This window comes from Balearica regulorum, chromosome 1, assembly GCF_011004875.1.
Source record: "Balearica regulorum gibbericeps isolate bBalReg1 chromosome 1, bBalReg1.pri, whole genome shotgun sequence".
Classification (NCBI taxonomy): Eukaryota; Metazoa; Chordata; class Aves; order Gruiformes; family Gruidae; genus Balearica; species Balearica regulorum.
Window position 1 is genome coordinate 100,840,038 of NC_046184.1, and position 22,879 is coordinate 100,862,916.

General features: G+C 36.2%; 1 protein-coding gene across 10 annotated transcripts in view; it reads right to left on the reverse strand.

Moving 5' to 3' along the window:
* DCAF6 (DDB1 and CUL4 associated factor 6) overlaps window positions 1–22,879 on the reverse strand; it is a 93,294-nt gene that overhangs the window by 66,367 nt on the left and 4,048 nt on the right. For all 10 annotated transcript variants that reach the window (XM_075768463.1, XM_075768524.1, XM_075768505.1 and 7 more), the window contains 2 exons: window positions 9,938–9,999; window positions 3,412–3,504 (listed from right to left, as the gene is read on the reverse strand). In XM_075768463.1, the coding sequence (XP_075624578.1) occupies window positions 3,412–3,504; window positions 9,938–9,999 (155 nt within the window). The remainder of the gene's footprint in view (window positions 1–3,411; window positions 3,505–9,937; window positions 10,000–22,879) is intronic.

Consider the following 22,879-nt stretch of genomic DNA (forward strand, 5'->3'; position numbering starts at 1 on the left):
TCACCATAATGACCAAAGCAGCATTTTTAAAGTCACATTAAAAAATAAAACCAGTTTTAAAAAGTGGTTTTATTTCCACTCTTGCTTGCTTTTTTAAAAGAAGCCTGTTGAAACAAATGCAAGTATCAGTGGGTTACTAAGCCTTTCAGGATGTAATTAATTTAGGGTTCTCATTCAAGATACTCAGCACAGAATCATTTACAATCCAACCTTTTCAATAGTACTTCATTTGAAGAGGTCAAACCTCCTTTAGAAGCAAAGGAAAACAAACCTGATGGAATCTCATCCTAAAGTGAAAAGCAGCAAATACTGACTAGAAAAACTGTAAACCTTCAGCCCCACTAAGCACCTTCCAAAGCCTCCCCAGCACTTTCTCATGTGAGCTGAGCCCTTTCTCTCCCACAAGGCAAACCAGGCTAAAGATTCAAAAATCTTGAGTGTAACCACTCACGAGAATCCCGTCTTCACACTGGTGTTAGCTGAGAAAAGCCTCAGGATCCATTTAAAGGCTTTGAAAACTGAGTGTTCAACCTGATGTAAATAACATGAATTCCGATCTTTTTGTACCATACTTGTAGTGAGCTTTAGCTCCAGCCAAGCTCTCCCCTCTCCCCACCTCTAGTAATGCAATGCCTAAAACAAATGAGGAAGAAAAGATCCACAAGAAGAATTCTTCTGAGCCATCCCAAAGTACAATAAAGTGATCATCTTTTTGATTTAGAGTTGCAATTACTATTAGAAATCACAGTAACACATCTCACCTCAGACACACAAACGCTATGAATATTTAACTTATCCAAACTTGAGAAAAATATTTCAAGTTTTCTCCTTCTGAGACACGTTACATAGCAACAATTAACATTTGCATCTGGCCATACATAACACAAACTGGAGTGACTTACAAAAAACTGAAGTAAGAGTTAAACAAGATTAAATGCTTCCTGTCATAGTTTAACCCCAGCCAGCAACTAAGCACCACACAGCCACTTGCTCACTCCCCCCACAGCGGGATGGGGGAGAGAATCAGAAGAATGAAAGTGCAAAAACCCGTGGGTTGAGATAATGGCAGTTTAATAGGTAAAGTAAAAGCCGTGCACACAAGCAAAGCAAACCAAGGAATTAATTTGCCACTTCCCATGGGCAGGCAGGTGTTCAGCCATCTCCAGGAAAGCAGGGCTCCATCATATGTGTAACGGTTACTGGGGAAGGCAAACACCATCACTCCGAATGCCCCCCCATCCCGCTTCCTTCTTCTTCCCCCAGCTTTATATGCTGAGCATGACGTCACATGGTATGGAATATCCCTGTGGTCAGTTGGGGTCAGCTGTCCCGGCTGTGTCCCCTCCCAACCCCTCGTGCACCCCCAGCCCACTGGCTGGTGGGGTGGTGTGAGGAGCAGCAAAGGCCTTGGCTCTGTGTGAGCGCTGCTCAGCAGGAACCAAACCATCCCTGGGTTAGCAGCACTGGTGCCAGCACAAATCCAAACCGTAGCCCCATGCTAGCCACTGTGAAGAAAATTAACTCTATCCAACTCTATCCCAGCCAAAACCAGCACACTTCCTTCTAATTAGATATTTTACTAACACAGAAGACTACATTGATAGCTGAAGTCTATTATTGCTACTCTAGCTAGCTCATAACAGAAAATATGGTTATAAGGATATCTACCAAGATGACAGAATTACAGCAGACTTCTGGTACCAATACCAATTTGCTCCCTTTTCCTGTATTGATTCTGTTATTCAAGCCAGAGAAAATAAGCTAATACAATTGTAACAGTCATTAAAATTTGCATCTCTAGTACATTTCAGGAATAACACTGATTATTAACTCTTCTTGCTAGTACCTGCTATTCTATAATTGCAGTTGCATATATTGGGGGGAAAAATATCAAAATAATAATAATAAAAAATTCTATCTGCTCTGCTGTTATGTAAAAAAAAAATAACTGAGATGACTTAAGAAAACAAAACATTTCCTATATTTCTCATTTGGCTTAAGTCCAGCAGTAGTACACAATGGGGGGGAAAAAACAACCCAAAATCATCCCATGAAAGCATAAAGTTTAAATTGCTGCATCTATTATATTATTATATTAAGATACTGTAATATTTTAATAATGTAATAATGATATAGCAACTATCCCATAGCAATGTATTAAACTAAACTCTGCACAATAAAGAATATTCAACACCCTTTACTTGCATGAAAAAATCTTTACTTTGCAAGTCTCTCCAACAACAGTGACTTTGGAATATATTATCCATCATCCACTTCATAGCCACCTTACATACCTCTTCTTCTTCAGCTGAACTCCCAGTGCAAGAGAAACGCTGGTCTAACAACACTGATCTGAACTTTGTCAGATTGATACCAGTAGTTGAAAGGAAGAGATGAAGTTTGGAAGCTATGGGTCATTTGGGGAGGTGAGGAAAAGTGCCTTACCTACAGGCATAGGCAACTCTTCAGATCACGATTATTTTCCCACCACAGCTCTTCCGAAAGCCAAAATATTATTTATTATTATTATTATGGAGGCAGCAGGTTATTGCTGCCTCCATAACCTTCTATTCAAACTCTGTTCCACCATACCAACCACACATTTTTGTTCCCCCACCACATTTAATTTTTCAGCATCTCTTCAGGGTTTAGCGCTCAGCCTCTGAGAAGTTCACTTGAACATTGCTGCTTAGGATCCCCAGCACTGAAGGATACAGTTCAGAGCATTGTTCTATCAAACTATCAGCAGCTCCTCAATGAGTGAAGTGTGGAACATTGCTACTAGGTGACAGATGCTAGCTAACATTACAACTGCATCATAAGCCATGTGAGTGCAGAAGTGGAAAAGGAGAGACCTTCACAGCACTTTCCCCTTCCCAAACCTGCTTCCCCTATTTCAGTACAAATACTTCTCCATCCACATACATGCACACACAGGGCAATGTAATTTCAAACGGTAATAAAGTATTTTAATCAAGATTGACACTTCAACAGCATTACACAGAAAGACAACTAAATATATTACATATTGCAAAAGCTAATACAATATTTTAAAACTAAAACGAAACAGAAAACAATTTATCTGACTATAAGATTTCACAAGAATTACTGAATCCTATTGCTAATTCTGACACTAATCTGTTGTGAGACCATGTTCCTTTTGTGCCAGACCACCTACCGTAAAATGGGATAATACCTATGTTGCAAGGGATTAGAATGCTAAGGTTTTACAGTACTGTGAAGTTTTATTCCCATTTATAAACACTGTAAGGTGCTTGAAATTATCTTTGTCAGATAGTAACATCTGAAAAATAGTATCTTGAAAAAGAAAAACATCAGAAAAATAGCATCTTGAAAAACAGTAACTTAAATCTTATTTGAAAATTACTGAGTATCCAGAAACAAACCTACCTTTCTGCTGTAGGGATTACTAATTACCAGATTGGTGTCATCTGAACCAGATAAAATATATTCTCCTGTATCATTCCAGCAAATTGTATTCACCTGCATGAATTAACAAAAATTAGTTTAGACTTACATTAATTCAAATTTCAGAATATTAAAACATCAATACTCATCCAACACGACAGAAATAGTAGTTAACAAATTCAATTGAAATTATCTAAATTTCTAAGCAGCTAGCACAAAAAAAATAATTGTGTTTTTAAATCAAATTGATAAGGGAATCACCTGCTTCACCTATGGCATCTCAATTACTTCCTCTGCTCCTGAAGAGTTCATCAGGTAAATTAAGCCTTCCCACAAAGGCCTCAGTAGCCACAATTTTATACATTCGGGTGCTATAAGGTACCAAATCTACTCCATAGAGTTCTCCGAATTTGAACTGGAGAGCATCACAATGCTCTCATTATTGTATCTTCAGCATATCCAAATTCTGACCATCCATTGCTTTGTATACTTTTCAGTGACCACACCATCTCAGGGATCATATGAAAAGCACTGCAGAATCCATCCCAGATCCCTTTTGAGAAGTGTGAGTATGCAGAATCTTACAATGAAGTACATAATTGTATCGGGAGAACTTTAATATATTTCCTTATCAATTCTCCTTTTCACAAGACTGTGTTTAATAATGTGACAATGAAATAAAGCTGTAAAAGCAATTAAAATCCAGGAATCTCAGAAAGTATCCTCAGAGTAACCTGTCTTCAAGCAGCAACTCATGCACAAGCACCAAAGACTGCATGCGTGACCATTATCATTTCAAGTAGCCTCTAAAATAGCCTTAGGTGTCAAACTGCAGCCATCAACATCTTCTGTTGGCTATATTCTGCTGGCAGAATAACTGCCTTAGTGTGATCTATTAGAGTGGACTATATAATTAGTAAAAAACACCCACTTCATTCTAAATCCTTTTCTTATGCTTTCTTTTTATTCAAAAGTCTCACTCTGAGTTCGAAAAGCAAAAATCTTTTTGTTTAAAATAAATATACCCATTTTAGTTACCATTTTAATCACAAGCTTAGTTGGGGTTTTTAGTTAGGCAAAGTTGCAAAATTTAACTGTTTCAGATGGATCACATGGGCAACAACTTGACATTCATTGAGGAGCTTTGAATCAACTTTTGCCACTCAAAAAAAAATATCTAGAGAGATCTTTGTGTTACAACAGACATGCCTATGGCAGAGTTAACTCAATGCTCAGCAGCAGTCAAATAACATTAGGAATCATTGGGAAAAGCACGGAAAAAGCAAACATCATTCTGTCAGTGTATACATCCATGCATGGCAAATCTGCGTCTTCCACAGTGCAGTTTTGATTCATATCCCACTCCCGTATTGTCCATTTCTATTACTGCCCATTTGAAAAGAGAAATTAGGAAAAAAAATTACTAGGGTGATCATAGGTATCTAATACTTTTTATTGCAAGAAGCAATTAATTTGTACTACTCTGGGGAGGGGATATGACAGAAGCTTATGAAATCATGAATGACATAGAAAAAGAAAGAAATTATTTTCTGTGGATTTTTACAGTACAGGAAATGGAAGGCCTTCAATGAAACCATCACATGACACACATGGCATTTTGTTAAAACTGGAATTCATTGTCATGTGGATATCCTAAACACCAGAAGTGGAAGAATATACATATTCATCAGAGAAAAACGATTAGAAACAAAGATGCAACTTTCACCTCCATCTGTCCATGAAAGTATGTGTTCTCTAGAATACCCTTCAAGTACTGCCTGCTTGTCCTGTCGCAACTTTCCTCAAAAATCAGTACTGGCCACTCTCAGGGCCAAGTTATCAGGCTTGACTGAGCATTGGTATGACCTTGCATGGCTACTCTTATGATTTTATAAACCTGGCTGTCCATCACTAAGAACCACGCATTGAACTAGCCCCTAGATCCATCTATCATTGAAGCAACCTGCCCTGACAACCACTGTACTTTAAAAATGTTGTCAAACATAGCACAGTACTACAGCTAGGGCAAACACAAAACCCATGAGTGTTCATTTTCATCTACATTTCCTTTCAAGCAGAAAAATACTATCATTGCCCTAAAGAAACCAAAATGCTAATACAAGTGCATAAGAATAGAAACAAGAACAAAACACTGAAAAAACAAGAAAGCTGACAAAAATTAAAAACTACGATGTGCAAAAGAAGAGCTAGCACAAAAATTAAACAAATTGAGGGGGGTTGGGCATATGTGTCCAAAAACAAAATCTGAAGGACAGGAAAGCAGAGAAAGCACTGAAGATGCAAAGGGGAAACATGATTATCTAAATTGCAGCATCACAAGCCTAACAGCAGACATCAACCATTCTCCTTCTAAATTCCAACTTCATTGCACTGATTGCCTCAGGGTTCAGCAATTTCAATGCACCCTACCCAGGCCAAAGTTGGTTCAGAAAAAATCCTGAAGTGAGATGACATAACCAAATGTGTGCTAGAGGCCTATAACTAAACAGACTTTTTATTCAGTACCAGGTCACCTTCCCAACATTACTGTCAAAAAAATGACAAAATCTTTCAGTGGAATAAGCTTGGGTGTTTGGGGTTTTTTTTTCCCAGAAAACACCAACTTTCTAGTAAGTGATCAGTCAATACACTACATTTCTCGGTGTTTAGTACAACCTATTGACCGACAGTGAATAATTCTAATAAATATGCATATGGATCACTAAAACCAGATGCCTGATAAAAGCAGATTAAAAAAAAAGTTATCATGTCTCATTCCATGGTAGCAAACCCACGATTAAAATATACTGTAAAATAAAGACTAGCTAGAAAATCGGTTTGTATTTCAAAACCATGTATAAAAGCTACATATTTACTACCTTCCCAGCCACTCAACACTCAATTAAAAGCGTAATGTAACAGTTACTGCACCAAGGGTTTGAAATTCTTGGGAAAAAGGTGTTAGAGCCAAAAGAATGCATTGAACACAAATGACAAACTACTAACAAGATGAGAAAAGTCAAAAGGGTGTGTAATTAGCTTTTTTCTATTAAGTATTCCACACTATCAACTGTATCAATTTTATTTGCCACTGAACACACATTTGCCACTGCAACTCAAGCAGCAGGCACTTTTGATTCATTAGTCAAATAGTCAAAAATAAATTTACTATCTCTGTGTTTTCCCCAAAAACAATGCAGGAGGCAGTACAGCCAATCCCCCAAAAAACTAAAAAAGCAAACTCCTCACCTCTATGCCATGTAACAGTAGAATTAACTCTTTTGTGAATGGGATAGATTAACAGAATACAAAAAATAGAAGAAAGGAGATAAAAATTACTGTAGCTATTCAGAATATCAGAAAGATCTTCCAAGCAAGAAAGGGGGTAGAAAAGGCACTACTTTTTATCTACAGAGGAAAAGGTAAAAACTGCATGTTCTAACAATATGCAAACAAACTTCCTATCCTAATTTAAGCATAGTTTTGAGGATTACATCTAAAAATTATTTGCTCACAACTGCCATCCTGAAGATGTTATGCCACACGGGATGCTTGTTTGTTACTGAATTGAATGCCTATACATAGAAATGAGAAACTATTCCTCCAAGTGATCTGCTTTCCTTTATTTTACAAGGTAGTATTTGCTCATGTCAAAGGCTCCATCTGCCTATGCATTCTGCAGTTCTATCTTCCTCAGCTTTCACAGGACAAGAACTGGAAGAAAATAAGTGATATTTTTACTCCAATTCAATATGGTTTAGCGTTGTTTTCTCCTCTACTTTCCTCACACTTCATCACTGCTGGTCCAAACTGATTCTCCTTCAACATTTCTCCTTTGGATTTAGCCACTTCATACCAAGAGCATCTCACCTAACTATATATTTCCTCATCATCTTAAGTTCCCTTTAGAGTTAATATGGAAAATGGCAATTTCTGGCATACATATGACCTCACTCTGAATTTGATAATGTGAATCTTGTTGAAAGAGGCAAATCATACCCTGGAAGGCTGATAAGGTTACAAGCAGACCTCAATGACTCGGTAGACTAATTCAATTATTTCACATACTACTGCTAGAAACTGTGTCTTCAAACAAAGTGGGAAATCGCACTGTTTCAAAGACAATGGTACCTAAACTTTGAGATGAAATTACTCATCTCTCAAACAAAAAGGTGCGATAGTAATATTACTGCTACAAGAGGATGTATACTTGAAGTAATTCATAGAACTATTCCCTTCTTCAAAGATATTGTATCTGAGTATGATTATACATACAGTCATATATCCCACAGGATCTCTCTGTTGTATAACACAGATCAAATGGTAGTTAAGAAGTTGGACTTTACTTTTATCCTCAATTAGAAAAAAAATTTCTTGCCTTAAGTATGTTGTCCACCGTGTCCAATTACACAGCATGCTTTATATAGAAAATACAAGTCACAACTTATTCCACAGAAGAATGCAAATGTTCTTTAAAAAAAACAACCCAAAACATCAACCAAAAAAGCCAAAACGAACCCCCACCCTCCAAAAAACCCCAACCATCCCCCCCAAAAAATAAATCCAGAAACACCCTTAATAAGACAACTATGGCATTCATTCCTCATATCTGAAATAATGCATGCTGATTTAGCAATTGTGGAAGGAAAGAAATAAGTCTAATATGATCATTTACCATTGATGGTATAAGCATTTTAATCAGTAAGGGCATTGTAATTTCATTTACTCTTATTTCACAGATTTTTTTTTAAAGCAAGTAGTAAGAAATTGTACTGAACGGTTGTTAGCCATGAAAGATTATTCCCTGCGAAAAACCACACAGTACATGAGGTAAGAACTTCTGATACCCCAGTTTTTAAAGGTGGATAGTTCTGAGCAAATTTAATTTCTAAAGACATTTTTCAAATTGCAGTAGTATTTTAAACACCTGCATATAATGCTGGAAGTTCACAATTAAAACATTTTACACCCAGTAAAACAATTAAGATAGGTCACATGTTAAAGCATACTTTAAAAATCAATTCAAAATGAATTTTCAAATACATATCCACCAGGTAGATCCAAGCAACACCAAATAGCCAACGCCAAATTTGCAATTTCTGTCATAAGACACAAAGATAGTCAATTAAAATAGAGATCAGTCACTCCATTTTTAACAAGTAGTGAAGAAATACTATCTTCCTGTCCCCTGTTTTATGGGCAAAAATGATTACTTTTACAAGAAAGCAAAGAAAAACATAATTAAAAAACCCCAATCAACTTCAGGAAAAGAAACTTGAAAAATTTCATCTTAAGTATATTTGAGGAGATTAAATACTCCTAAAGAGAACTTCCAAAATAAAAATCACTGTTACAATCTTGAATAAGAAAACCTGATGAATAACTTTCTACACGTAGAATTACAGAATGGTTTGGGTTGGAAGAGACCTTACATTATTGTTCTTATAATGTTTCTTGAAAAAACCATGGGAAATGAATGCTTTTTTTAAGTCAACACCATCTGTACCAGAACATTAAACTTACAATGGTAGTCAGTACAGCAAAAGTAGCTGACTTTATATATATAGCAATTCTAATCCTTGCCTTTCCCAGTCATTCTAGTCTCTCAAAAATATATGCAAGTTAAAAAATTATACTTCTGACGTCAAGCCAAAAGGCTAGATTTTATTAACACTTTCTTTAAAACTACTACTGTGTTAGTTAACAATTATAACATTCCTTAATTTAAAGCTACAAGTGTAAGCAACTCAAGATAAAAAAATCTTTACATTTGAACAGCTTTTGAAATAAACATGTTAAAGTATAAAATTTACACTTACATTTCAACTTTTTATAGCACATCTAGCAACCCGTCACTTTTCAGATATCTTGTACAACAAAATGCTTTAACAATCATAACTTTCTGTTCTATTTGCCAAAGGTAACCCTGTACCTAGTTTAAGTAAAATCTTTTATTTAAAAGAATGACATACAACATTTGCACCACTGTCAAAATTTAAGTATTTAAATAAGCAATATTTTAAGTTATGTTATTGCCTTTCAGAGAGGCTTATTTTTGTTTTTATTGTCTCTTTAAATAAGCATGTAGCACTCGATCATTTGCTTTTTAGACCTGGAGAATAAATCACACAAAACACTAAAACAGCTTTCAGTCAATACATCAACATAGCACAAAACTACTGAAGATTCCATTTAAAGGTTTAAGAAGAGTTCTAACTGAAAAGATAAGCATGTGTTTTCCTGGCATAGGAGATTAATTCATTCAGCAGCAATAGGATGCAGTATTAAGGTATAGAAATGGGATTTTGTTTTGCTTCAAAGGTAAAGTGTCAGATGTTTAAAAAGAAACAAATACCTGTAGAATTCAGATGCAGGTCTCTACAAGCCGAAGCTTCCAGCTCAGATTTAATACACGGAATTTGCATTTTTAAGTTAAGGAACTACTACCATGGCAACAAAATCACAATTTAACATCTTTTAACAAACCAAACAGCACTAAGTGACTTACACATCCATCATGCACATTCAAAGTTGCTTCAAGTTTTAATCTTTGGATAAATTCTCTTCTCCCTGTGAAGAAAAATACTAATTAGATACTCTTTTAAAAACAGTAACACTGCAGATATAATTAAGACCCTGATAATGGGCACTAACAGGTAAAATAATAAATAATAAAGAACCAGAATATAAATGTAAGTCTTGAAACAATTCATACGGTTCTCATTTTACAAACGCTAAGACAAGCATTGCATTTGCTAGGTCTTCCACCATCTTTAACAAGAATGCAGAAACAGTAAGATGAACATTTCACAGGTTCACAGGCAGATGCTTTCTCTAAAACAGCCAGCTATAAAGCAGAAAATAACCCTGTGGGTATTTGGTTAACTTAGCTGAAAGACAGCAAATATAATATAGTTCAAGAAGTAAGACCTTTTGTATAGGACTATAAAGAAGAATGTCTTTAGGTCTTAAGTAGAAAGTAAAACATGGTCTCGTAATTTCAGCAAAGAACGGGAAGTTGATCTTCCAAGCATTATCTGCAACTCTACATCTTCTCTTAAACTAGAGAAAAACTCAACTTTAATTTCGTTATTAATGTTGCATTTTGAAAAGTAACACTGAAGTCCAGTACCATTCCATTTGATACATGCTTAAGGGATAGAACTCAGAGGAAACTTTTGGAAAGGTGACATGAAAGAAAGAGATGAAGGAGAACGAAGAAATCTACAGATGTGTATTGAGTAAGGCAAGGGCCTAGGAACTTTTTGTCCTTATTTCCTATATATGCGCTGACTTACCACCACCACACTTAAAACGACTACTGTACTATACACATGAACAGGGAAAAATAAACATATTGAAATCAATGTGGTCTCTTCCTGAAATAGATGTTTAAACAAATAGCCCCAACTTTCATTTAATTTAGGGTTCCTCCATTTATGAAAACAGGTTATAATGAACCTAATAATCCCTAGAAAGCACTTTCAGAAGAGACAAATACTGATGAACCTAATATTTTTACTTAAATCCTAAAAGCACTTAAACTCAAGGACCATTTTTTTTTTTTTTGTCCTGTGTTTGTACAACTGTCAGAACAAAACTCCAGATAAAAGCGTTAGACTGTAGGCCTATGTTATCCTGCACTATTTTCAAATATGAAACCTATCAAATTCACTCAAAATTAACCTTCCTGCCTGCCTTCAAGGAAACTATGGAGTCGGGAAGAACTGCAACAGAACTCTCTCCACATCTGAACACGCTACATTTCTGAACTTGTTTTGGTTCGGCTTAAGGCAGAAACATTTCAGAGCCCAGAGTTGCCTCTGGCACTGTAGCACAAATTTGGAAAACTAATTTCTCATTTCTCCACTTGTTCTCTCTTAATGCCTCTTATTTGTCCCATATACTCTCCAGCACTGAAAAAGCATGCCCAATATCCATACCTGGTCCCTCACAATCACAGACCGCCATAGCACAAGCATCGGACTGAGAAACAGGCACATCCCTGCCGCATTCCCTCAAAGACCAGGAAACCCTTCGAGTAGCACCAACTCCTGCAAGTACTCCTGCGCCTCATTCAATGCTCATACAGCCTTCCCTCCACGAAAAGGTATGGTTTGGTACTAGAACTAGAAGTCACCTCCAAAATTCAAAATCGCTCATAACTCAGCTCAAGTACCACGTTAAATGAAGATCATACTTTGGCAAAATATTTTTTTTTTCTTTTTTAAGAGGAGGTACTGACTGGGTGAAATGGTTAAAAAGTGCTTGCTTTTAAAGCACATCTAAGCTAGCTTTAAGAAGATAAAAACCATACTCTCTTATGCCCCACTTTAAAGACATTGAAATTACGACATCTCAGAAGTAATACAGTTTCTGTTAACCAGGAATAGCCATCATTAGAGATTAAAATAACAAAATCTTATGCACCATGCACTACTAACAAGAATGTATGTATTGTTGAATTGGGAATACATCTACTCAGTTCGCTATTCTTTCTTTACCACTGTTCCTCATCCTTTTTTTTTTTCCCCTAGAGGACCAGACATTGAACTTAGGTCCTTAGTGGTTGGTTTGTGGTACTTTTCAGTTAAATTGTATTATTTTTTCAAATCACTGAACGATACACCTATTTTCAATGAAGATTCCTATTTTGGGGTTGATTTCTACATTTCTACAATACCTGCTTGTAAGTAAATGTGAATACTGAGATGGGAGATATCATGTGTTGTATGCTTATCTATCACTTTGCGTAATAGAAACCTAACAATTTGCTTCTAGGGTGCTATTTTAATGCCAAATACAGCACAATGATACATGACCCCCAACAGAAAAATTTCACTAAGAAAGGTATACTCCGCAGGTCAACACAAAAACCTAGTGTTTGCCAGTCCCATCACATTTTCACTTGCAGAACAGAAAGGTTCGATAGCAGTAGATGATTCTTGGGCATTGATTGCACTATATGCATATAACACATCTGGAAGCAAGGTGATGCCTGCAGACCAACACACAGGCACTTGCTGAGAATCATCTGTACAAAAACATTGAAGGAGATTGCTTTAACTCCTTTTTAAAAACAAGCAGAGCAACAGATTTTCCTCATTCCCATATGGTCTGGTTTTAATCCAAATCAGTTAAATCAGCAAGCAAGAAACAGTAAGTGTGTTCTAATCACATCTCCAATTGCAATTTTTATTTCCTTGAAGAATTCTGTTGACAAAATTAGAGATGAATCGACTTCTTGTTGGATTAGGATTTTTTTGGTCTTAAGAACACAGTAGCTGTACAAGTTTCAGTAAATGTTTAACCTGAGGTACAGACATATGGTGTCTCATATACTTACACTCCCCTATTTAAAATATTTTTTAAAAATTGTTAGGATTGCACAGGCTAGAATGTGATTTGTTATATATATGTGTGTATATATATACACACACACATATATGTATTATCATGTGATCACTATTTGTCTAAATATTTATTTGAGGGAGGAATATAACCAAAACTACAACACTTAAAGAGTTTCCTTATTCCTTAAAGTAAAGAGGGGGCAAGGGAGAAAACAGTTAAAATGTTTTGCCTCCAAAAACCATCCTATTTGATAAAGTACTAAACACAGTAAGACAACAGAATGGATTGTTTCCAGTTTATCTTATCATTCAAAACTAGAACCACCAGACCCCAAATAGTCTTCTTCCTAAAATAAAACCCCAGAAATACTCAAATAAACTGATCCAAAGAAAATACTGTCTCTGCATTTGCTGTTGTTAAAAGCGAAGTCAATGAATCTGTGTTCCTTGTACTTCAGCAATGAGTTTCACAAGTTCATTGGTTTGATAAAGCAGCTCAGCAGTACATTAAGTCCTAGAGTTTTCTGATATTTAAGTCACTTGAATATTTTTGTCACTTTCTCATTTTTATCACATTAAAACATTAAAAAGACAATATTGTTTATCTGGTTTATCAGTAGGTTACACTCCTTTTTTTAATTTCAGGTGCATCACAATGCTTATCACTAGACTTTCTAACAGTCAAATTCTCCTCATCGAGGACTCTGCTCTCCTGGGTGACAAGAAGCTTCACAATCCTTAATTCTCATTCACCTAATCCAATGGCTACCTGTTGTCTCCACCTTCCAATGAAGCCAGCCCTCCTGGCTCTCACTTCAGCTAGGATGATGGAGGAGGCCCTGGCTTTTGATAAAACCCCACAGAGTACATTTTTCTTATAAAATCAGCATCAATACCTCTATCAAGTTTTGGGGGTTTTCCTCTTCATACTGTGTACACGCTCTGTAAGAGCCAGAAACCATTTCTTTTTTCCCTGAACTATGCGCCACCAGAAATGGAATAATTTAATTCTGTGAGGATGTGTCAATATATAATTTCTTATATTCAAATAAGGCCTGTTTAAGACAGGGATCAAGTGATCAAGCTGTCATCACCAAGATCACCTCACTGGACAGTGGAACGTACATAAGGTTTGCTTTGAAACTGCTAAGATGAAACTATCAACAATAAAAAATAAAACAAAACAAAAAAGCCCTGTTATTATTATTTCAAATGGCAATGATGACCTCCCCGTGAAGTGTTTATAGAGCTGAAATTTGGAAAGCCATCAAGCTAACACTCCACCCACTCATTTTCACTAGACATTATGCACTAACCAAAGCCTCAAGGTACAGTGCCACTCTCAGTACAAAGATCAATTCAGTTTTTATCCATCCACTCATTTTCACCAAACATTATGTGCTATTGAAGCCCCAAGGTACAGTGTCACCCTCAAGACAGTGACCAACAATTTTTTTAGCTTATATTAAGCTAGAGACTATAGAATGTAGCCTTGGAAATGGTCCTATGTATGGAAGAAGCGCCAGAGTCATTTATAATATGAATTTAAATATAGAAAAGAAAGAGAAATTGCAGCCGTTTCCTTCAAACTTATTTCTTCAAAAGGTTCCCCTGCACACAATATCAAACCAAACAATGCCTTGGCCCTCCCCCGGAGAGCTCCCTAACTTTGGCATTTGGGCACACATACACAGCTCTAATATCACGTCAGAGAGCAATACCAAAATACCGCAATGTCCCTTGTATTCCCCACTCACAGCAGTTATGATTCCATTTAGATCACAATCCTCAGTTAGGAATTGCTGGTCAGGTGCTTTCTGCGTGGCTATTTTGGCAGAGGTACATGTACCTCTCTTTTGTAAGCGACTTAGTCAATGCTACTTCAGAACTGATGACAGCAGTGAAGTTTAATGCTTCAAGTATGTAAAACCTTCATGTATTTAAAACTGTACTCCAGAATTTCCCATTGAAAAAGTACAGATCCTTTCATGAAGAAGGTCTAGCTTTAAAGCACATTTGTGCTCTACAGCAATATAACTAAACTTTGATCCAAAGTGGCACTACCATGGTATGAGACATTAAAAGACAACCCTTATTCAGAAAACCAGTAATAGATCCTGTTTGTCAAATGAACACTCATTTATGTCAAGCTGGCTCTTTCCAAGGCCAAGTCCCTCAGCACTAGCTTGCTGTGACATTTGGAATGCCCTAGTTTAAAACTGAAACAGAGCCAGCATCTGTTCCCAATGCAGAGCACATGTTATCTTGCACTCTAAGCGCATTTAAAAACTACTCTCCATTTTCCAGGGTAGAGTTTGCATATTTCTGAAGTCACTCCATGAAAAGATGGCAAGTCTGGTTCATTTCTAGATGGGTTATTTTGCTGGATTGACTATGTCAACCTCTGCACAGTGATCCAGTATAACTTTCGATTGATGTCTCAACCGCTGTTTTTCCTCGGCAAATGACTTTCAATATCCTATGCAGCAGCCAGAATTCTCCACAGACCATACAGTAAACAGGACTATACAAAATATGCACTGGATTAACTTTCATCAAGGTATGTTAAAATTCTTGAAGATATTAATTACTATCTTGAAAAACATTTGTTAGCTACATAGACAGACAGTGGCCCCATTTTATAGACACTGGAACTGTGACACAGGAAATTGAACTTATTAAAGGAGAGAGTGAATCAGCAGCAGTGCCAGAAACCAAATCCATTGGTGTGACCTCCAGTCCTTTGATCAAGGCCCTGCATTGTATTTCCTTGTTGTTTTGTACTACTGTATAAATGTCAAAAAATGTTAACTCTTGCTACTGTCAATGTTTAAAAGATTACCTTTCCTGTTACTATGAACAACTACTTCATTATGGTTTAAATTCAAAACAGATAACCCAAATTCTTCTCTGCTCTTAATGATACATCATCAAGACTGAAGGTCTGAACGCTATATAGAAAACACAAAAAATTTTCAATTCTATGAATAGACTTACTTGCCATTTTAATAAACAAGAGCTTTGCTACCAAACACCCAGCCTCAAACAACTTGGTGTTAATCAAACTTGCACTCAGTTCCTAAGATACTCTTCAGAATAAGCCTCATGTATTAAGAAACATAAAACTTTCACGTATTAACACTAAGACAGAAATTGCAGAAAATAGGATGCTATGCCCTGAATTACAATCCAGCAAGCCTACAATATCTCCTGGTGAGTATATTGATACAAAATTGAAACACAAAAAGAGATCTGCTGGGGGGGGGGGGAGCTTAAAATTTCAGCAGTGTTATCTATTTTAGGGTAATTAATGAGCTTTTGGAAAATACTTTAGGTTTGCTTCTACTGCATCTGCAAGACTAAGTTACCATAGGTAACAGCACAGATAAGATTCCTTTGCATTAGTAGCAATGTCTGTAATTAACTTTCAAACATATTTCAGACTCTAAAGGTATCTACCCCTGAATACAAGCTTCTGTTGGGCTCTATCACTGGTAAGGTTACAAGCATTTGAGCTTTAAATCAATGTGTTTAATTTCTGTTTGATATTTACCATGTTTTAAGCTTGAAAGATACTTAATACATAAAACTCAATTGTATTAATATCAATTTTTATCTCAGTGGCAAAAATGTGGCATAAAGAACAGCCACCTGTCTTGGAGAAGGCATTTTATCTGTGTATTTTTAGTACTAGCTTTTGAGTGAGTGTGCTATACTGACTAGTACTAAGTGGATTTCATTCACAAGTACACCATATTCTGACAGCTATCCTGTCCCCACTTACGTTGCCCATAGTAAAGTCTTCTATACTGTTCTTGCACCGATTGCAGCTGAGCAGAAGATAAAATGAACATGGTTTTGTAACAGGAGAAAAAAATGCTTCTCAACACAAAACTATGTGAAATAGCTTAAAGTGTGATTAACTGGATGTATGATTAACCAAATGCAAAAGCATTTTCTGTTTTCTCCACCATCACTAAAATATGTCACCTAAGTAAGCAACTTGAAATTCTAAAACAGATAACACAAAACTGAATAATCATCAGATCAAGAAAAATACACTTGAGTCCCGGGTTTTTCTTATCAAAGGAGGCTTCCATCAACTGAAGGCAAAAAGAAACACTATGCAGTGTAGCAAGCTGGAGTAAATAGCATTACTGTAGGTTTGAACATGTCTTTGGAAATGCTTTTCTCTGAGAAGTCTTCATCTGAAATAGCCTGTGGAACAATAATTTATGTTGAATATTTTCTTGTAAAGATGATATTAACATAGTAACACAGACAATCCTTATGACAGTCTGGGAAATACACATCACATCAGGTACTGCTTTATTTTCTCAAGTACTACTTATCTAACACCCAAGGTTAATTAGGAGCTCTACTTTTCAGCAAGAACAGATGATGCCTAAGAAGCTGAAACAGAGGTATGACTCTACCCCAGTGCAAAAGTTAAGACTGCTAGCAGCAGAACCATCATCTTCTATCATCTCCAAGCACTCAGACAAAATGAATACTGAAGCATGGAAAATCACTAGCAGAAGGAAAGAAAAAATTACTGGAATCTGCTCTTAAGAGAAGCACATTCCTAGCAGGCACATCCTCTTAGGCTGAAGATATGTGTGCCCAATACTGCCGCCAGTCCTTCCATTACCTGTAAGTGTCCATCAGAGGCTACTGCTTCCTCAAATCAGCCAGCAGGACTAATCATATGCACATCCCCTAGCCCATTTCAGACAAAGGTTCTGAGGTAGATAAAAGCCTACTATTTAAAGTTGTTTAAGCTAACTCAATACACATTTTTAAACAGATTAGGAAGCGATTATATAGAAGCTTACTAGCATATCTAGAGATATGTCTTCTAGCAAAAAAGCAGAGCCTGCCTTTCCCACAAGGACGTCTCACTGAAATTGAGAATTTGGACAGGGTGGAACTGAATTAAAACATTTACTATTCTGCACACCTACCTAATTAAACATACCATTTAATCCTGAGAAGTATGGGAATCATACACTGCTGGGTTTGGGGGAAGATGCGAAATAGATATACACACCACAATAGATACAGGTATATAAACCTGTGAGATTACAAGTGTCAACACTTGGAAATTGCCCAGGATTAGAGCTTAGAGATAGATGACATCAAAGGTTGAGCTAAAGTAGAAATTTGAGTCTTGGTAGTAGATGACTATTAAGTAACACTGTGACATAAATTGAATTATCATTGGGGATTTAAAAACAAATGAAAAAAAGCTTACTTTTAAAAGAAGTTACATAGCTTGTTGCGTTAAACTGTATGTATTTATCCTAGATAACCAAAAAACCCGGCTGTTTAACTCAAGAGACTCCTTTTTTACTAAAGCAAGTCTTCAGGACATAACTATTTCTAAAATAAAAACAAATTAAAAAGGAACATTTTTCCTGATTTCCCAGGAAAGGTACGTAATGGGAACACACTACAATAATAACAACAACAACGACAAATCCATGTAACTTAAATAAAGAGGTGGTTTTGTGTAATAGCTTTCTGTATTAGTGAAGTTTCAGTAGTTCACTAACACCACCACTAATGAACAAACACCACTAACGGTTCAGAATGCGTTCAGTTCTCAGGGAAGGCAAGGATGGATCCTCATCTTCCTCACAATATCTGCTAAGTAGAGAGCAGCAAGATTAATGATGCATTCAATTTTCCTGAGAAAAGCCTGAAAATCCTTGAACAAAATGAGGAAAATAAAGGGATATTGAAATTCATTGATGTGACTCAGATTCCATCTCACAATATTCACGTTCAATATTTAATGATTCAACACATACTAAAGCATTTGGGACGTATCTGAATCGGCAACTCCCTAAGCCCCAAAGACACAAAAATGCTGAGACCTGCACTTAATCAGTGAAAAATCCAGCTTTGTTTGAAGGCTGGCATACTTTATATCTGAACTGATCTTTTTCCTCACTGCTGGGACAGGACCAGTCTCAAGTGTCAACAAGTTCTTGATACATGATCAGCTATATCCCACTAGACTATTTTGGGGACTTCAAGGGTAGGAGATCAGGAATCACAAGCAAAGTCACAAGAACTCATAGTATTGCAGTACAACAACATAAAAGTGACTAAACACAGATATGCTTAATAGTCTACCCTAATGCAGTTAACGGAAACAATCCAACTGGAAGAAGCCTACAGGAAAAAAATATTTTAACAAAAATAAACAAGAGAGATCTAAAGTGATCTCCCACATCACTGCCTCATCCTGAAATACAAATCCAGTACACAACTTGTTTTTGCAGCAAGAGACAGCTTTCATGTACCCAAAGCTCATTATTACAAGATCAAGGTGCAACTTAACTATGAAGCTGTCTGAAACACTCAGTATCAAGACACAGGCAGTTATTTACAAAGCAAATACATTCCTTGTACAAAGATTGTCTTTAAAAGCATACAATATAAATTCAATGAAATATTGCAATCAAAAATGAGAAGATATTTAACGTGCATGCAAATCTTTACAGTCTCTGGCTGTTTGCATGAGAAGATCAAGACTCCAAAGGATACAAAGCAAATAGATTTGCATCCTAAGACTGAGTATAATTCAAATATTATAATTACACATGTAGAGCCTTGGGACTACAACACACATATACTCATGGTTCTTGGCAACCATTAACACACATGATTAATGTTCATTGCGCAGACATTACACATAAGGTTAATCCCTTAAAACCAAAAAGTACAAATAAATCTGCATAATTCAGCCCATGTCAAGCAATGCTGACAAAACTGCAGACAACTTAAAAAGTCTCTTGAATTTCTGAAGGCAGAAAATCAACAATCTGAAACAGTTGTACCAATTTTTGACCATTTCCTTCTAGCTCCACTTAGCCTGGATGTATTTGTATCATCCTTCCATTTTATGTCATATGTCAAGATACAATAGCAGCAAAAAAGTTGATTATTTAGAAAATTAAAACATCAAAACTCAGTAAGTATGTTCAGTGACAACATCATCTGATCTGGCCAAGACTATAAAAAAAAAGAAAAAAACAAAACCCAAAGAACAAGCTTCAACAAAGTAGTCCCACCAAAGAACATAATAATGTGATCTGAAAAGGTCTACAGTTTTTCCACATGTGATGTTAGCACATAAAAAACAGTTGTACTCCTATCAATCCTCGACATCCTAAAAACTAACCTTGGAAATTATTCTCTTATGTCAAACAGAGTGACAGAAGGCACTGAATAATCCTAGATCCTGCATATCATATTTTTTTTTTAAAAAAAGGAAAATATACTAAAGTGATTGTCAACACTTTATCAATGAGTAGAAGCTAGATGGAACAACACTGAGGAGACAGAAGCAGTAACATAAACCATAACAATTAAGCCACAAAACACACAGGGAAGATGTAACTGAGAAAAGGTCAATAATATTGTTAACTACAAGCAAGGATTCCTGAGACAGTAGCAAAACAAGCTATCAAATTTACATAGTGTAGTGCTACATGACCACACTCGCAGGTCCAACCGGCTCCTGTGCCTCCACTTCCATACCTCAGTTAGACTACAAGTGAAATAATCCTAAAGATAACAGAAGGCTGATTAGACTGAAATTAAAACTAAGTATTCAGCACTCAGACACCAGAAATACTCATCCAACCCAATCCTGCCTCCCAGCTCACATCTCTTTCTGGTTTTCTGGTATGTACCAAATTATAACCAGCCAGCTTTTCCTGATCTGTTGCCTTGTCCAGATGATTCTGCTATACTATGTTTTTATTTTCCTTACTGATAGTGTGCTACTTTCTACAAATTATTCTACTAAAACATTTAAAATGGGTGTCTTTATTATCTCCGTTGTTTTACTTGGAATTAGAAAAAAAAATAATCATTAATCTTTATGTGCTAGGATCACCCCTAACATTTTTTTAAATGGTGTTTTATACATCCATGTTGTGCCTGTCTATTCCTCAGTATCTAAATGAGAGGGTATCAGAGAATTAATTTTCCAACATAGTCTCTTCATTACACTCCTCCAAATTCAATTTGTTATCAACAGGTCTCAATGACACATTGCTCTTTCAATTGCCCATCTGTAATTTTTTAAGGACTATAGTCGCTAGTCTTGCGACAGGGAAAAAAAACCCAAAAGACATCCAGTATAAGGCAATACCTGATCACTGTACTCTCTTGTGGTTTTTACATTTAAAAAGTAACATTCTTTTTCTGCAATGCTCTTATACATCTTAAACTTTTCTATACAACCACTGAAAATCCAATGACTATACCAAATTTCCTGCCTGACATATGTAAGATTGAGCACGTTAAAGATGTTTGGTTTTGTTTCAAAGACGTATTTTCCTCTAATTCATTCACTACACTGTGAACTTCAATTCTCACTATTTCTATTATTCAGAAAACATCACTAATGAAAAAGATTTGGGGAGTGCAACTGTATCTTTCTACAATCTTCAGTTAGTCTAGTTTCACAAAGTATTTGGTGTGTGCCAGAACATATCACTACTGAACTGGTTTTCAGGGCACACACCAAGGTGCAGGTGAAAGATGCTGCACATCTGGAAGGTACACTGTTTACATTAAAACAGCAGTCAATCTTTTGTGTCCTCATAATCACACAACCAGGTAAATTTATAATGGTCCTTTTTCAAGCAGCAGTTAATTTGCTAAACCTGTAGATGGAAAAACAACATAAAACACCTCTACCAATTCTGCATTTTAGCTGTGACAGACGAGTGTTTTTAATTCATGCTAGAAAAGAAAATTAATGCCAGAGGTTTACGACATTAAATGTAACAGTGCACCTGAAAATAACTAAACATCAAAAATATTATGCAAAGAATTGAAGAAGAAAGGCTGATTAAATACTCTGTGACTATCTCCAAGTCTGCAAGAGCACCAACTACAAAGCTGATAATTTTAAAGCTGTCTGACCCTTCTTACTCTGCATTATTTTCAAAGACCAAGATACCACATGTTGAAATATAGCTGGAGCAAAAATTAGGGAAAATAACACATCTCTTTCTAGTTGTTCTCCCTAACATTCAAGTTTCCACCTCTGCTGGTTTTTGTTTGTTTGTCCAAGGAAAAGCAACAGAGAGAATGAAAATTTTCAGTACTTTAAGCAATTAATTTCACTCTTGCACCATGGGCAATGTATTTTAGGAAGAATTAAATGTTCAACAGCAATACCCAATTCTATTTACATTCAATGAGCCACTACTAGTTTTATAAACTAATAAGGTAATGAATATAGGACAGTCAACGTCGAAAGTAATCGGTTGCCCATACACATAACAGCTATTTTTGCCTATCCTGTTTTTCAACCCTACCTATGAACAGGGCAATTAACTTACTTCAAAATTGTAATTAGTTTTGGTTTTACCATGGTTCATCTCGGTAAAGAGGGGGAGCTACTGACACCTGATTAGTTTAGTAAGTTCTCCCATTTCCTACCTACATAACAATATACTCACAGTTCCGTTTTTAGCAATAGCTGTTGAAACTTTACAAAGTTTGACCACAATGAATCTAACTACTGGTTTTCTTACAGTTAAGTTATAGATTTCAAACCTTTCCCAAATCTTAAAAAACAGGATGAGAAAAATACAGTATTTAAAAGGTCACACCCTCACAAAAAATTGCCCTATGATATGAAACAGTCTTTAAAGAGGGAGGGCAGGGGAAGCTCAGGAGACAGCATCACAACACCATCTCTAAGAAATCTGGTGAGGTTGAAAATTTCATATCACAAGGAAAGATGTTCTAAAGTAGCATGTGATCTCAGAGATTAGGGAGAATTGACTTATTTTGATACTTGCTTCCATTGTAGCAAGCACCACAACTTCTTACAATCACTGTGAGCTAAAAAACGGAATCAGTTCCTCTCTGCAAACTACTTTGGACTAACAAATTTTCCCTGGATAACCGGCTATTCCAGTTAACAACAACAAAAAAAGTAGGAAAAGTCTTCAGTCTTTCTCCTGGCTAAACAGAGCCATCCTCAGCAGCATGACCCTTCACAGAAAAGCAAATAAACCCGTCAGAGGTTTTACGGAATTATGGACTCCCTTCTTTCTTGC